At 45.3% G+C, this 14813-nt stretch overlaps 1 protein-coding gene across 2 annotated transcripts in view; it reads right to left on the bottom strand.

Annotated features, from left to right (window-relative positions):
- ADAMTSL3 (ADAMTS like 3) overlaps positions 1 to 14813 on the bottom strand; it is a 266235-nt gene that overhangs the window by 102568 nt on the left and 148854 nt on the right. For both annotated transcript variants that reach the window (XM_060282650.2, XM_060282648.2), the window contains exon 7: positions 14237 to 14363. In XM_060282650.2, the coding sequence (XP_060138633.2) occupies positions 14237 to 14363 (127 nt within the window). The remainder of the gene's footprint in view (positions 1 to 14236; positions 14364 to 14813) is intronic.

Here is a 14813-nt window from a genome sequence, read left to right as displayed (position 1 = left end):
TCTGGAGGCATTGAAAGAGGAAGAAGGAGGGGAGGCTGAGCAAAGCCTGTCTGAGGAAGACCTTCCTGGGCAGGCGGTAATGCTGGAACCAGACCCCCAGATGCTTCTTCTCTCCCTATGGAGGAAGGAATGTTGTTGGAGCCTGGGAAGAGCTCCGAGCCTAAGCCTGGGGTGGCTGAACAGGATTAAGAGGAGATGGGTCTGGCGTTGTTTCCCAAGGCCAGGCAACACCTCTGCCATTGGCAACAGATGCACACACACACACCAATGAAGTGCACCAGGCTAGACATTCTTATAAGGCTAATTCTCGCAATCGAGGCTATAAAGGTTGCTGGGTGGTTGTTCAATCTGCTAGGATAACTTTGCCACTCTTGTCCAGTTTTGATCTTGGACTTTGGAATTCTGCTCTTGCTCCTAGCTCAGTTAACCTCTCCATCCCACTTGAAGAAGCTCTGAGTTAGCTTTCACCTATTGCTATACTTGCTTTGTAATAAAGGTATTTCTCCTAAACTCAAGTCAGAGCCTCTGCTGGAGGGACTGGGGCAGGAGCCGGGACAAAATCATAGTTAAAATTAATCAGAAAATAATTTGTTTGGATTAGGACATCTGAACAAGCTTTGGTTAATCCAACATGGAAATGAACACTTCTGAACTCTTCCTTAAGGCCACACCAAGGAGCAGGAGGAGTGAAGAAACATACAATTGCAAGGCTCACTGTAGCTTATCTGTGTAGCAATAAACCATGGTTAAGCATTACATTTGAATCCAGCCAATGAGCTCTCAGGTGCTCTTCAGTTCTTATGAAAGAGAAACAGAATTTATGGGTGTCACTCAAAACACCCTAGAGTCAGGCTTTGTGTGCACAATGAGAGTCAGGCTTTGTGTGCACATTTAAACTTATCCTTCAAATAAATAATTATCTTACTGTAGGATATGCCACATTTTGAGTTTGAAAAACATTTGCAATGCAGGCGGTGGTGTTGGGAGGGGGGGAAGAGTTGGGGTTTCAGAAGGCTCATTGTGAAAACACATGCCCTAGCTAAAAAGGGCCTAAAGGAACCCTTTAAATTGTAGACTTTTGTCAGTATTCCATTTTAAAATGAGATCCATTAGATTTAATCCAATAAACCACATAAGTGAGAAATTAAGTGCTCATGTGCAGTTTATGTGATTCACTGGGATTTAAACAAGCTTAAATTCTTGACCTGTGGTCCATGTTTCTAGATTCCAGACCCCATCACACCTTAACTCTCCAGACCGTATAGCCTCAAGCCAGGTCTGATTAACGGCTGCATGTCCTTAAGATTTGCCATAGAAGCCTAGAGGATCATGCATAATTTGGCACTGTAAGGATCTGATCTTTTAAACCCATTTTATCCTTGAGGGGGATCATAAACAAATCTCAAAGGTGTATAAAAGTATTTCCCCTAACCTGCGCCAGTTCATAAACTCCTCCAATAAAGGCATCAATTCTTCCATTGTGTTGCAAAAACCACTCCCTCTTTTGTTTTATTTTTGTTTAATTTCAGTGGGAAATGGGGTCAATCAGACCTAGAGATGTGGGAAGCAAAACTATTCTCTAATGGAAAACTATCCACTATGATATATTTTTTACTGATTCCCCCCCTTCTAAGTATGTATCATTAAGAAACAACATACTGTATATGGATGGGTCAGATTATCAAGAATGCCAAACATTAAAAAAAATAATTCTTAAATGGAAAGCATATCTGGGACACAGTGTAAAAACAGGGTTTCCCAAACTTGGGTATCCAGCTGTTTTTTGGACTACAAATCCCATCATCCCTGACCACTGGTCCAGTTAGCTAGGGATAATGGGAATTGTAGTCCAAGAACACCTACCGGTAGAGACCCAAGTTTGGGAAACCCTGGTGCAAAGACTTGGAGGATCAGGCCATGATGCAGTTTTAGGTGGGGAAATATTTACAGGTTAGCCATGTTACAATAGTTACAATACAACATTTGGAATCTGCAGAGGTGGACACTGAGAGACTAGTGAATAGTCCCTAGCAGGCTATTCTCGCCACCTTACAGCAGGAGGTGACAATGTGGTCAGTAGAATGCTAATATCATCTTGACCAACCTTCTGCTAATGCAGAGCCGGGGTGGGGTGGGGCTCTGGCCCATGAGCCAACTTTAGCCTGCCAAGGGTCCTGATGTGGCGCATAAGACTGTTCCTGGCAAACCTTCCTCTCTTGCGCCACACCTGGCATCCTATGTGCTGTTGGTGGTGCATTCCCTCCATCCGTCAGCTGATAGGCAATAGAAGCATGCCTTGCTCCAGGTTCAGGAAGGCGTTTGCCTTGAAACCCCCTGCTAGAATTGACTCTCCCCCCTCCCTTTTTGCAGCTGTTTCAATACAAGCCCCTTTATGATCAGGTAGATCCTTAGGTAAATCTATCTTGCATAGTTTCAACAGAGTAATGCTTTAAACGCTTGGCAATTACTGTATTCAATACCCTTATCTTTACCCCCATTCAACTGGTTAAGTATTTAAGCCCTAGGCTGAGCGGCAAACCACTGCTGCTGATCTGTGACCCAAAATACCACCATCCACAAATCAGCCAATTCTTTATGCCAGTAGTTACAGCTCTTCCAAATATAGACATAGCCTCTCTCTCTCTCTTTTACGTTACCACAAAATAAATACTGGTTGCCTTCAAGAAACGGGCAATACACACTGATTGCAAGAGTGATGTTGGGGTGGAGTTATCAGACAAACTGAAGCTACTGAAATAATAATAATAATAAATGAAATTATGCCTGATGCAGAGGGAATTGATAGAAGTACAGGCACCCCCCAAATTGACATGTTTCCCCCCATTATTATCATCCAAATGCTTGACACGTTTGAAGTGCATCTAACTGACGACTGTTGCTTGCAGGGCTACATGGAGATTTGGTTCGATTCAAACAGCTCTTCTGGGCTTCTTATGCTCCTCTTACGCTTTTCTTGGGGGGGGGCATTAATAAGCACAATGGGAGCTCAGCATGAACCACAATCTGCCACCAAGCCTGCAGCTTTAAAAAGGTCTCTAGTCATCAAGTGTACAATCCATACACTTACTGAAACAAAACCCCTTATATTCTTGCAAAATGGTGCACAGGGGGCCGTTAAGCCACACATTTCTATTAAATCAATAAGACTATGCTGCTATGTATGTATAGCAAAGGAAGCACATTCTAAATTCCTGCAATATTTTTTCAAGGGAAGCAGATGCAACCAAGTCCTGCATTTAATAATGCCCCGATATATTTAGTATGGGCATGGCTGGTCCTGCACATTGAGAGAGCTGCGGGTTTTGCGTGACACAAAAGGGGGGATCATTGCCCATTTTCTCCATCCCTCATCCGCTGCAAAGGAGGATTTGGGTTATAAAACATCCACCATTTATTGTTTGGTTTCTTAAGGCGACTTTTAGCCTGCCCTTCATCCCAATGGATTCAGTGAAGGGTACGAACCGAAATGCATACCAGCATATAAACCAAGCATCCCCAAACTGCGGCCCTCCAGATGTTTTGGCCTACAACTCCCATGATCCCTAGCTAACAGGACCAGTGGTCAGGGATGATGAGAATTGTAGTCCATACCATCTGGAGGGCCGAAGCTTGGGGATGCCTGAAATAAACCCTCATAAACTCAGTACAATACATTAAATTAGCCGTGGGTCACATCTCATATGCCCCTCTGCCTAGTGGGGATTGACCCTGTTACCAAGTGAGCAGCTAGTTATGTCTACTGTGTGAATGGGAGGTGAAATGATATGATACAATCTTCATGTAGACATCATTGAAAGTAAAGGACTATTGAAAATAAAACAAAATCACCATATACCTAACGGTTTAGAAGTACTGTTGTTTCAGCAATTCATTCCTATGAGTGTGCGTCCACAATCAACACGTTGGGTTACAGCTGCTGGAACAGTCATGCTGGGCGTGGTAATCTCATTACTGCATATCAGGTGGAGTTATAATTTACCCGTGATTATTTATGTTCATCTGGAAATCTTTACAAGACCACTGAATCATGAAATAGAAACCCACCAAAAGGCTATTAGTAACGCAATTAGAATAGGTTAAGAGTGCAGTAAGCAATCTTTTGGACTCAAGGGCCAAGTTCCTTTGTGGGGAAACAGTTGGGGGCCACATGCCGAAGGTAGCAAGTGAAGCCAAAGTGAGAAGAGGATACGAGAGGCACCCTTTCTCTCTCGTCCCATCTTTCAGCGACTCCCACGGCTGGTTCCCCAGGAATGTGCAAAAACAAGGAGATGTTTCTTACCGTCCACTTTTTATTCAGTATTTACAGAGAGAGGCTATAGAACCCAGCCTCTTGGATAATGGAGTTGTCCTGAGTGAATCTCCAGCACCTTCCCCGTCTCTTCCACTTTCTCATTCGCCAATCTCGTCATCTCCTCTACAGGTGCTGATAAGTGCCCTCTGTCTTTGTGCTTTTCCCCCTCCTACTTTCAAGGCTCACTAGGTTCTAGGAGGGGGTGGGTCTGGAATGCTTTCTAAAGACACTGTGTCAATCAGTTGTCACCCCCCCCCCAGTGCTTCCTCTCCCTCCTCCTCCTCTCCCATTATTTCCCAACTTTCCCCCTCATCTGCCTCTGAGCTGTGATCTCCTTCAACCCCCTGTTGTAATTCTGAACTGTCTTCCTCCTCCCTGGAAGGGTCAAGCTGAGGAGGCAGTCTCCACCATTCCTCCTCTGCCCAGCCCCTGACACCATCCATCTCCCATTCTCACAAATAAACCAAAGGCATTTTTCAGCCAGAACTCTCTGGAACTCAGATGGGTGCCACTGCCATTATAAGAGAACAAGGGAGGGATTCTAAAAAATGCAGTGCTATTTTTATTTTATTTTTAGAAAAATAGCACTGCATAAACCTCATAAGTACATAAGAATAACCTACCGGATCAGATCGTCCCATCTAGCCCAACATCCTGTTCTCAGAGCGGCAGCCCAGAAGCCTGTGGGGAACTCTCAGGCAGGACCCATTCACAAGAGCACCTTCCCCTCCCACTGCTTCCAGAAACTGGTATTCAGAAGCACTACTGCCTCTGACTATGGAGGTAGAATATAGCCATCATGCCTAGTAGTCATTGATAACCTTGAATCTGTCCGACGCTCAAGACTCTAAGCGCAGAACAAGATGGAGAGCCTCTTGCAGCTCAACCTCACCCCTGTTCATAGAGCTGCTGTCTGTGGGTCTGAGTGTAGGAACAGGCCTGGGAAGACCCAGGTACAAATCGCCACTCAGGTGAGGAGAGAGCTAGTCACTATCTCTCAGCCTAAACTACCTGACAGGCTTGCTGAGATGGTGAACAATGCATATTTTGCATTTGACCTTCATCTGTAATGTTTTATTTTGGTATTTTGCAATGTTCCACCTGATACTTCAAGTTAGGTTGTGACCTGTGCTGAGATTTTATATAGATAGATAGATGATTAGATAGATAGATAGATAGATAGATAGATAGATAGATAGAGATAATCTCAGTACTGTATAAAATTGAGTTAAACAAAGAAATGTACTGGCACATGTAGTCAGTGTTCCAACACCAGAAGCTGTCTTATGCAGACCATTGAGCTACCCAGCTTAGTATTTTCTACACTGAATAGCAGCAACTTTCCACGGTATTTGGGCAACTTTCCAAGGAAATGCCAGAAACTGGACCTAAGGCCTTCTACATGCAGTGCAGATGCGCTGCTATATAATAATAATAATAATAATAATAATAATAATAATAATAATAATAATAATTTATTACTTATACCCCACCCACCTGTCTGGGTTTCCCTTGCTACTCTGGGCGGCTTCCAACAAGATATTAAATACACAATAAAACATCAAACATTAAAAACTTCCCTAAACAGGGCTGCCTTCAGATGTCTTCTAAAAGTCAGGTAGTTGTTTATTTTGTTGACATCTGGTGGGAGGGTGTTCCACAGGGCAGGCGCCACTACCGAGAAGGCCCTCTGCCTGGTTCCCTGTAACCTTACTTCTTGTAATGAGGGAACTGTTAGAAGGCCCTCGGCACTGGACCTCAGTGTCCAGGCTGAACGATGGTGGTGGAGATGCTCCTTCAGGGATACTGGGCCGAGGCTGTTGAGGGCTTTCAAGGTCAGCACCAACACTTTGAATTGTGCTCGGAAACATACAGGGAGGCAATGTAGGTTTTTCAGGGCTGGTGCTATATGGTCTCGGCAGCCACTCCCAGTCACCAGTCTAGCTGCCGCATTCTAGATTAATTGCTTCCGGGTCACCTTCAAAGGTAGCCCCACGTAGAACGCATTGTAGTAGTCCAGCTGCAGTCCAACCATTTGCAGCAACTCAAAAACCTGCACATCCTATTTGATTGGAAACATCTGTGGCACAAATATATATGGCAGAGCTATACTATCTGTGAACCTGAAAACTGTAGGCAGCCCACCAGCTCTGGGTGGCAAGTGGGACCTCCCCTCTCCCCTCCCCACAAAAGGTTGCTGTATGGAGTGCTTCTGTTTCTTGCACCAGCCCGCCAGAGAGTTATGTGCAATGCAGCCACTGCAAATGACTGCAATGGTCTGGAGAAGAGTGGGGGCTTGTTTCTCTATCCTTTATCCTTTAGCCTCTCCCTGACTTGCAATGCATACCCCAGCACATGTGCTGAGAAATGGGGAATAAAGGTGTTTAATGCCAGGAGTTCCCTGCCTCAGACACTCTCCTCTCCCCTACAGAAGGTCTCGTGGGATCGCAAGCACGCCGCCAATTCACAAGCAGCGATGTACGTTTTGGAAACCTGCTGGTACTTCCAAAGAGTTAAAAAGCCAGCACATTCCAAAGTTGGGGGGGGGGGAATGAAGTCATTAAATTCTAAAACCAGCAAGACAGATCTCAGGAAATAAAAAAGGACTTATGGGTCATTAGACAGATAAAATCCATCTTAGCCTGGTGCCACATCATTCAACAGAAAGAAATACCAGAGCTTGCAACTTATTCTCATCAAATGCGGTATCACCAAGCAAAATCTCCAAAATTCTGGAGAAGGGGCTCAGGTGAGACCACAGAGGTAGAAGAAACAGCACTAACACACTAAGCCTTTTCTGCCCACGACGGAATGCAATATTGTTCCGTTCCCTTATGATACTCATTAGGGCATCGGCTTTCAGCCATAAACACTTGACTGGTTTGAGGAAAGCGTCCAGAGGATCCTCTTGAAACCTTTTAAAAAACGAGTTGATTTGTGAGATAGCTGCTCAAATAATTTCAAATGTTGTTTTTCCATATAGAAGAGATCTGATAGAGAGGGAGACTCCTTCTCTATAAGACAACTGGAAAGAAAACTCTGCTGCTTATTGACCTGTAACTGCTTTAGGAAATTGCTCAGAAAATGGATTTCTAAAACTCAAAACACATTTAATTTACCAGAAAGAAAAATAATAATCACATTTTTATCTATTTACCTGGATCTTTCATTCTCTCTCTCTCTCTCTCTCATCCAGCTGCATCACTGCTAGCGTAAAGACAATAGCTTTAAAACTTCCTTGCAGTTTACAAAAAAGAAGCACAAATCAATTTTTTGTGCTTAAAACTCACACACAACAAGGAGAAGGGGATGACAGAGGACGAGATGGTTGGACAGTGTTCTCGAAGCTACTAACATGAATTTGACCAAACTGTGCGAGGCAGTGGGAGACAGGAGTGCCTGGTGTGCTCTGGTCCATAGGGTCACAAAGAGTCGGACATGACTAAACGACTAAACAACAAAACATTGCAATATACCATTATATCACGATGTCTGAAAAAAGGGTGGAGCTATGTAGAGGCTTTGGCTGGCTTCACGATTTCTCCTGCATCGTGATTTCTGCTGGCGCCTGCTCTTGTGATTTGATGCACCCTGCCAGAGGCAGGGGCGAGAAGAGCTGGCAGGTAACAGGGGCTGCAGGAATGGAGAGAGGCAATGGCTGGCTTCAAGGCTTTTCCCACATTGAGACTTTTGCATAGCACATGCGCGCACACACACACACACACCACGATCCAAGATATATTGCCAGGTCAAAAATTATGAAACTTTTATCACTATATGGGCTTCAAACCGGTTTTGCACGACGTATCACCCAACCCATGTGGGAAGCGATGTCAACAGGGGTCTGCTGTGTGGTCACTGCCACTATCTTTCTCTATCCTGCTCCAGGTAAACTTTGGGGACTTGGGTGGGGGTGGGGGAAGAGCAGGTAGGGGGCGGCAGTGGCTACTCACATTTTTGACCTGAGGACCTTCCTGAAGATGGAAAAATCTGTCCATTTTGGTTTCTCTCCATTTCTCTTTCTTTTTTTCCAATATTAAATTCAGGTTTCTACAATTCAACATTAGTTCTCATTTTTTGTCCACCTCATAATTTTAGTGCAAATTTCTCCTGCTATACGCATTTTGTATGCAAGTTTGCCTAATATATGCGTTCCTGCAAGCAATTTCACCCAATATAGTGCCTTTTGTACGCTCTTTGCACTAATGTAAGCAAGTGTGGTATAGTGGTTAAGAGCGGTAGACTCGTAATCTGGTGAACTGGGTTCGGTTCCCCGCTTCTCCACATGCAGCTGCTGGGTGACCTTGGGCTAGTCGCACTTCTCTGAAGTCTCTCAGCCCCACTCACCTCACAGAGTGTTTGTTGTGGGGGAGGAAGGGAATGTTAGCCGCTTTGAGACTCCTTCGGGTAGAGATAAAGCGGGATATCAAATCCAAACTCTTCTTCTTTACCCCAGTAAATAAATTTTGTACATTTTACCTGACTGCAGAACTGTATTGCAAAGAAAGTAGAAGTGGAGATTTCAAAGGATGACTGTGTTTCAGTTTGCCTAAGTTTCGCAAAGTTTCAGTTTGGTAAGATGCCTTTATGCAAACTGAATGAAATCTGCCCCCCACTCTAGCGCTGCTCAGGTCGAAAATTGCTCATAAACAATTAAATAGGGGTGTTAGCTTTTACAAATTCCTCTGCATCAAACTTCAACAACGTATCTAGTGCAAATCACATGCACTACCTCTCTTATTGCTTCCTCGGAGCATCCGAAACGAATCCAGAACTGTTTTGCATATGAACACTTGTATATGGGGAACCGTCATGGGGCATGAAGGGATGTGAATGAAGACCTTGTTTTCCCTAAGGGCAGACATAGCTATTGTCAGATTACTTCAGTGTGTTTGCATTAGGACATTTGCAGAAGAACTGAAACCATGTCAAGAACTCTGGACAACACTCTACAAGGTCTTGTTCAGTTCTTGTCGGCATCAAGAATGAAATATTTTCGGGTTATGTTTTGCCAGTCACTAAAATGGGAGAAAAGTCAGAGAGGGAGGGAGGGAGGGAGGGGAGGGAGGAGTTCAACCCTAAAAGCTTTCCAGTAGACAGAACTGATATTGATGCTGATGGGAGTTCCATGCACATAAGGCCTAAGATATTCCACTTTCCTAGAGGTCAGGCAGGTTTTACAACTTATTGCACTTTCTTTTTGAATATCCTCAGTCAAATGCTTGATCATTTCCCCAGAAAGTTAGGGGTGGGTGTTTTGTTTTGTTTTTGGCTTGACAACTTACTGGCAGCATTGCCTTTCTAAAAAGGCTACCAGACTATTAGGCTGACAGTTTGCTTCCTATGTTCAAAGCATCGCCTTTTGTGCTGTTTGACCTCACAATTTCAGCAAAACGTCCACTATTCAGTACTTCACCTATTTATGGCTGCGAACCAATTCAGGAACCAGGCACATTAACCATAAACTCAGGTGTTGAGTTACGATGGCTATGTGTAGCCAAACGGGACTAACGAGAAAGCAGAGCTCAGGAAAATTACCAGCATGCTCAGGAAAATCCCAAGGTTTGCAGAAGTTAATAATTGGGGGGGGGGCAGAACCCAAACACAGTCCAATGGCAAGGGTGGGGATGGAAGGGGATGGAAGGAAGGAACATAGATGGGAGTGGGATGAAGTACCCTGGCGAAAGGCATGGGTGGCTGGAAGTTTTGTTTCAGGCCCCACTGGTTCCGATTTGATTAATTACCTCTTGTGATCTGTATCTGCCTAAACAGTTAATTAAGTCAATGCAATTTGAATCTGATTTGATTTGCAATGTGCTTTTGAGATGCTGAAGTGGTGCAAGGGGGTTATAATTACAGTAATACCCCTGGTTATGAACCGTCCTCCTTACGCATGCTTCGGGTTACGAGCTCCGCTAACCCGGAAGTAGATGCTCCTGGTTGCGAACTTTGCCCTGGGATGCAAGTGGAAGTTGCATACCAGAGGCTCGCGCGCAGTGGGGGACCCCATTAGCGAAAGAGTGCCTCAGGTTAAGAACGGTTTCGAGTTGAGAACGGACCTCCGGAACGAATTAAGTTCATAACCAGAGGTACCACTGTATCCACTAGTTAAAAGGAAAGGCAGTATTTTGTATTTTCTTTTGCAGCTCCTGTTACAGTCAACCGCCAGGACTACAGCCGTACAGTGTTAGAAACTCAGGTATATAAACTAGGCGCCAAGTGGCTCCTGAAACCAAGGTTACAGTCGCCAAAACAGAATGCCAAGTTGCCATTTGGGGGCAAGATGGCTCTAAAGTCTTAATTTTTCAAATGATGGACAGACCGTGGTGATAATCAGTTAAAAATCCAGCTAGTTCAGATGATAAAACCACTTCCGCGCCTGCAACGGAGGTGGTGTTGTGGACATCACGAATGAACTCTCGCGATGAGGCTGAGAGCTCAGCCCCTTTGCGATTGGCTGTTCCCGTCTCCGTCAGTCCAGGGCCGACCAATGAGGTTGGCCGGGGGGGCGGGACTTGCAGTCTTTAAACATCCCGGAGGCGGGAGCTCTGCCTCTTGCCTCCTTGCTCGCCACAGGAGGAGTTCTGGTAGATGTACATCATTGGGCTCCTTACTGGTGGTTAACTTCTCCCAGACTCCAACACACGGGTTGGAGTCGGATAAAGTCGGTTCGGTTCCAATGCCTAAGCCAATACCGCTCAACATCCGTAACCAATAAAGTTGTGGCCTTTTCGCCCACTTAAAATCTATTCATTTGTGTCTTGTGTCTTATTTGTCACAGGGAAGGAGGGACAACCTTGAGCTAGGTGAAGAACTTTGGGTCCTTAGCTTACTTGTCAGCCCTGCCTCTCACCTTGTCCTTTAGTCCTGGCTTCTGGCTTGCTCTCCAACGTCCTCCTCCTGGCTCCTGGCACACCTCAAGCTTAGCCCTGGCACAATGCCTTGTGGTCATGCTCCTTTGCCGTAGTTACTTGGCAAGACATTCGTAAGAGCTGCAAATGTTATACACACCTCAGCTGATGTGGTATCACTAAGAGAAACTATGTTTTCCCATTCCTTTCACTCTAGGGACACCATTTCGCTAAACAACTTCCATATGCTACATGAGCAACAGCGGGGGGCACGGGGGGGGGGAGGGCAACGTTTTGCTTTAAAAAAAAACCTATGCACCGCAACAAGTCAGTGACAAAGAACGACTTATGTAAAATACGACTTTAGGCACTGTAATGCTTACATGCATTGTAGAGTCACACCTTTCCGCCCCAAGCTTGAAATGAAGGATTTAGGCAGGATTCCACCTCAAAACCCCACTGAAGTGGAATGATGAGGGAACCGTGTAACCGTGGCTTTGATCCAAAGAACATCAAGACCAGTGGGAGTCTGCAATGCGCTGTTTTGCGTCGAGATTCAGAGGGGGGATCAGGCCCTCAATAAAGCCAACCATTTCTCAAAGCTTTGTTTGAAGCCCCCATTCCTGGCAACGGTTCAGCGTCTCAATAAAATCGCAGCACATTTAGAAACAAGCAAGAAGCTGAGCTTCTTGGAGAGGTGCTGTCTCGAGCCAAACTCCAGCTGCTTCCACCTCACAACAGGAGCCTCCGTACTCTCCAGCCTTATATCAGATTGGCTGCCTCCAATCTGATCTGTAGAAGTTCCTCCTCCCTTGCAACCCACAGGGCCATGTGCATTCTGTCTGCCCTCTAGGCAATCCAATGGCTGAGCTGAAGAAGTCCAGTCAGAATAAATTATGCAAATCCAGTCAATAAATTGATCTGTGCTCAATCTGCTTCTAAGGGCCAAGTTTCCAAATAATTCTTTCTTTCTCTCTGTCTGTCTTTGCAACTAATTAGAAAATTGACAGATCAGAGATTGGAAATGGTTGAAAATGAAGTTATTGCAACTACAGTGGTGCCTCGCTAGACGAATTTAATTCGTTCCACGGGTCTTTTCTTATAACGAAAAATTCGTCTAGCGAATCCTATAGGAATGCATTGATTTTTTTTGGATTTTTTTTTTTTGCCCATAAAGGTAAAGGTAAAGGGACCCCTGACCATTAGGTCCAGTCGTGACCGACTCTGGGGTTGTGCGCTCATCTCGCATTATTGGCCGAGGGATCCAGCGTATAGCTTCCAGGTCATGTGGCCAGCATGACAAAGCCGCTTCTGGCAAATCAGAGCAGCACATGGAAACACCGTTTACCTTCCCGCTGTAGCGGTTCCTATTTATCTACTTGCATTTTGACGTGCTTTCGAACTGCTAGGTTGGCAGGAGCTGGGACCAAGCAACGGGAGCTCACCCCGTCACAGGGATTCGAACCGCCGACCTTCAGATCAGCAAGCCCTAGGCTCAGTGGTTTAACCACAGCGCCACCTGGGTCCCATAGGAACACATTAATTGAATTTCAATGCATTCCTATGGGAAACCGTGATTTGCTAGACGAATTTTTCAAAAAACGAATTCGTCTAGCAAGGCAACCTCCTCTCGAAAAATCCTTTCGTTAAGCAGAAATTTCGTTAAGCAGGACATTCGTTAAGCGAGGCACCACTGTACTTGGGTAAGCAGTTGTCCTGAGGCAAGTAAAAATGGTCTCCAACTGACCACAAAACCCATTCTTCTTCCACTTTGTGGCAACCAAAAAGTGTGTAAGGTAGTAATATTTTTTTTAAAATATATACGTTTGTAACTTTCATGGACGTTATCTACAAGGCTGGAATGTATTATTCTTCCATTTCCCCTCTTAAGTGTTTCACATACATTCTCTCAGTAAACATCAGGAGCAGCCAGAACAGGTGGGCAACACCACTTCCCAATGTTTTCATGGCTGCTGCTAACCTGTATGTCTGGTGGCAGGGAAGGGGGGGTCGTGAGGTCAGGGCTGTGTGGGTGCATGGATGGGAGCACCAGGTTGGCTCCTCAGGCTGCCCTGCCCACCCAGGTAAGCAGCCTTATTATCACCCCCTTGCACCTGCTGCTTCTGATAAACAGTATAACAACCTTGCAAGGTTGGCATAGCATAATCGGATCGAATCTTTACTGCTAGCGACAATGACCAGCAATAAAGAAGCAAAACAAAGGGGCACACAGAACATATTATCCTAATGTATATGGTAGGATGAAATAAGATTTAAAATGCTGCATAATTTTTTTTAAAAAATGGGCACAAACATTTTAAAACTTGAAGTCGCGTCATAAACCCCAAAGTGGAAAATTGCAAAATGTCTTAGAATCAAAAAATCGTAGAGTTGGAAGTGACCACAAGGGCCATCCAGTCCAACCCCCTGCCAAGCAGGAAACACCATCAAAGCATTCCTGGCACATGGCTGTCAAGCCTCCGTTTAAAGACCTCCAAAGAAGGTGCACCCTCCCCAGCATTTTGATGAGGTTCCTGGGCGTATTAGTGCTAGTTTTCTTGGAGTTAGGTACCACCTGTAGGTTAACACTCACACCTTTCTTCAGCATCCAGACATCTCACATTTGTGGAGACAAAAAGGAAACCAAACACAGGCAGAAGCCTCTCAAAATCTGGTGCTGCACACATGGATGTCATGATAATAAAACAGGTTGCATCCTGTTCAATGGTACCTCTGCTTGTATCCCAGATCCATCTTATGTCCATTTCTATCTAATTTTCAATTTTGCTGGGGAAGTACTGTTGGGTAAGAGGGACCCTGCAGAAAAATGTTGCACCAGGTTCCATCTAGCCAGCCACGAGTTCTTCCAGGATATTCCATCCCATACACAAAGACCGTTTCCCATCATCCGCCCCCTCCCGCCTCAGAATCCTGCAGCCACTGAGCACGCTCAGTTGTCGTGTGTCTGGCGTCGGATCCCGCAGAATAGGGCTGAGCAGCAGCCGCAGAACCAGAGAGCTCCGAGTGACCCACTGGGTGGTTAGAGGATTAGAATGAATGACAATTAACTTACTTTTCTCTGATGAAAGGTGTGTCTTGGTTTGCCCCCTCACCAGCCTGCACGTCGAGCCATCTCCTGCACAGACCCCACAGTTGTCCTCTTTGGCGTTACTCCCGAGTTGCCGATCACAGCCAACCGCCTGCCAATGTTAACAGGACAGTCAGAAAAAAGGGAAAAGTTGTTACAGGCCTTCCCTCAGTTTCCTTAATTAATAATAATAATGTTATCTCACTGAAAAATTGAAACTACAATATTAAAATAGAGGACTCAGATTTGCATGTATGTGTGTGTGAGCACATACTATAAAAAGGTAAAGGGGCCCCTGACCATCAGGTCCAGTCGTGTCCGACTCTGGGGTTGCGGTGCTCATCTCGCTCTATAGGCCAAGGGAGCCGGTGTTTGTCCGCAGACAGCTTCCGGGTCATGTGGCCAGCATGACAAAGCTGCTTCTGGCAAACCAGAGCAGCGCACGGAAACGCCGTTTACCTTCCCGCCGGAGCGGTCCCTATTTATCTACTTGCACTTTTATGTGCTTTCAAACTGCTATGTGGGCAGGAGCTGGGACCGAGCAATGGGAGCTCACCCCGTT

The sequence above is a fragment of the Zootoca vivipara genome, chromosome 13, assembly GCF_965207765.1.
Source record: "Zootoca vivipara chromosome 13, rZooViv2.hap1.1, whole genome shotgun sequence".
NCBI classification, from domain to species: domain Eukaryota; kingdom Metazoa; phylum Chordata; class Lepidosauria; order Squamata; family Lacertidae; genus Zootoca; species Zootoca vivipara.
The sequence above is the reverse complement of the archived record's forward strand: the minus strand, read 5'-3'. Positions and strand labels throughout refer to the sequence as shown.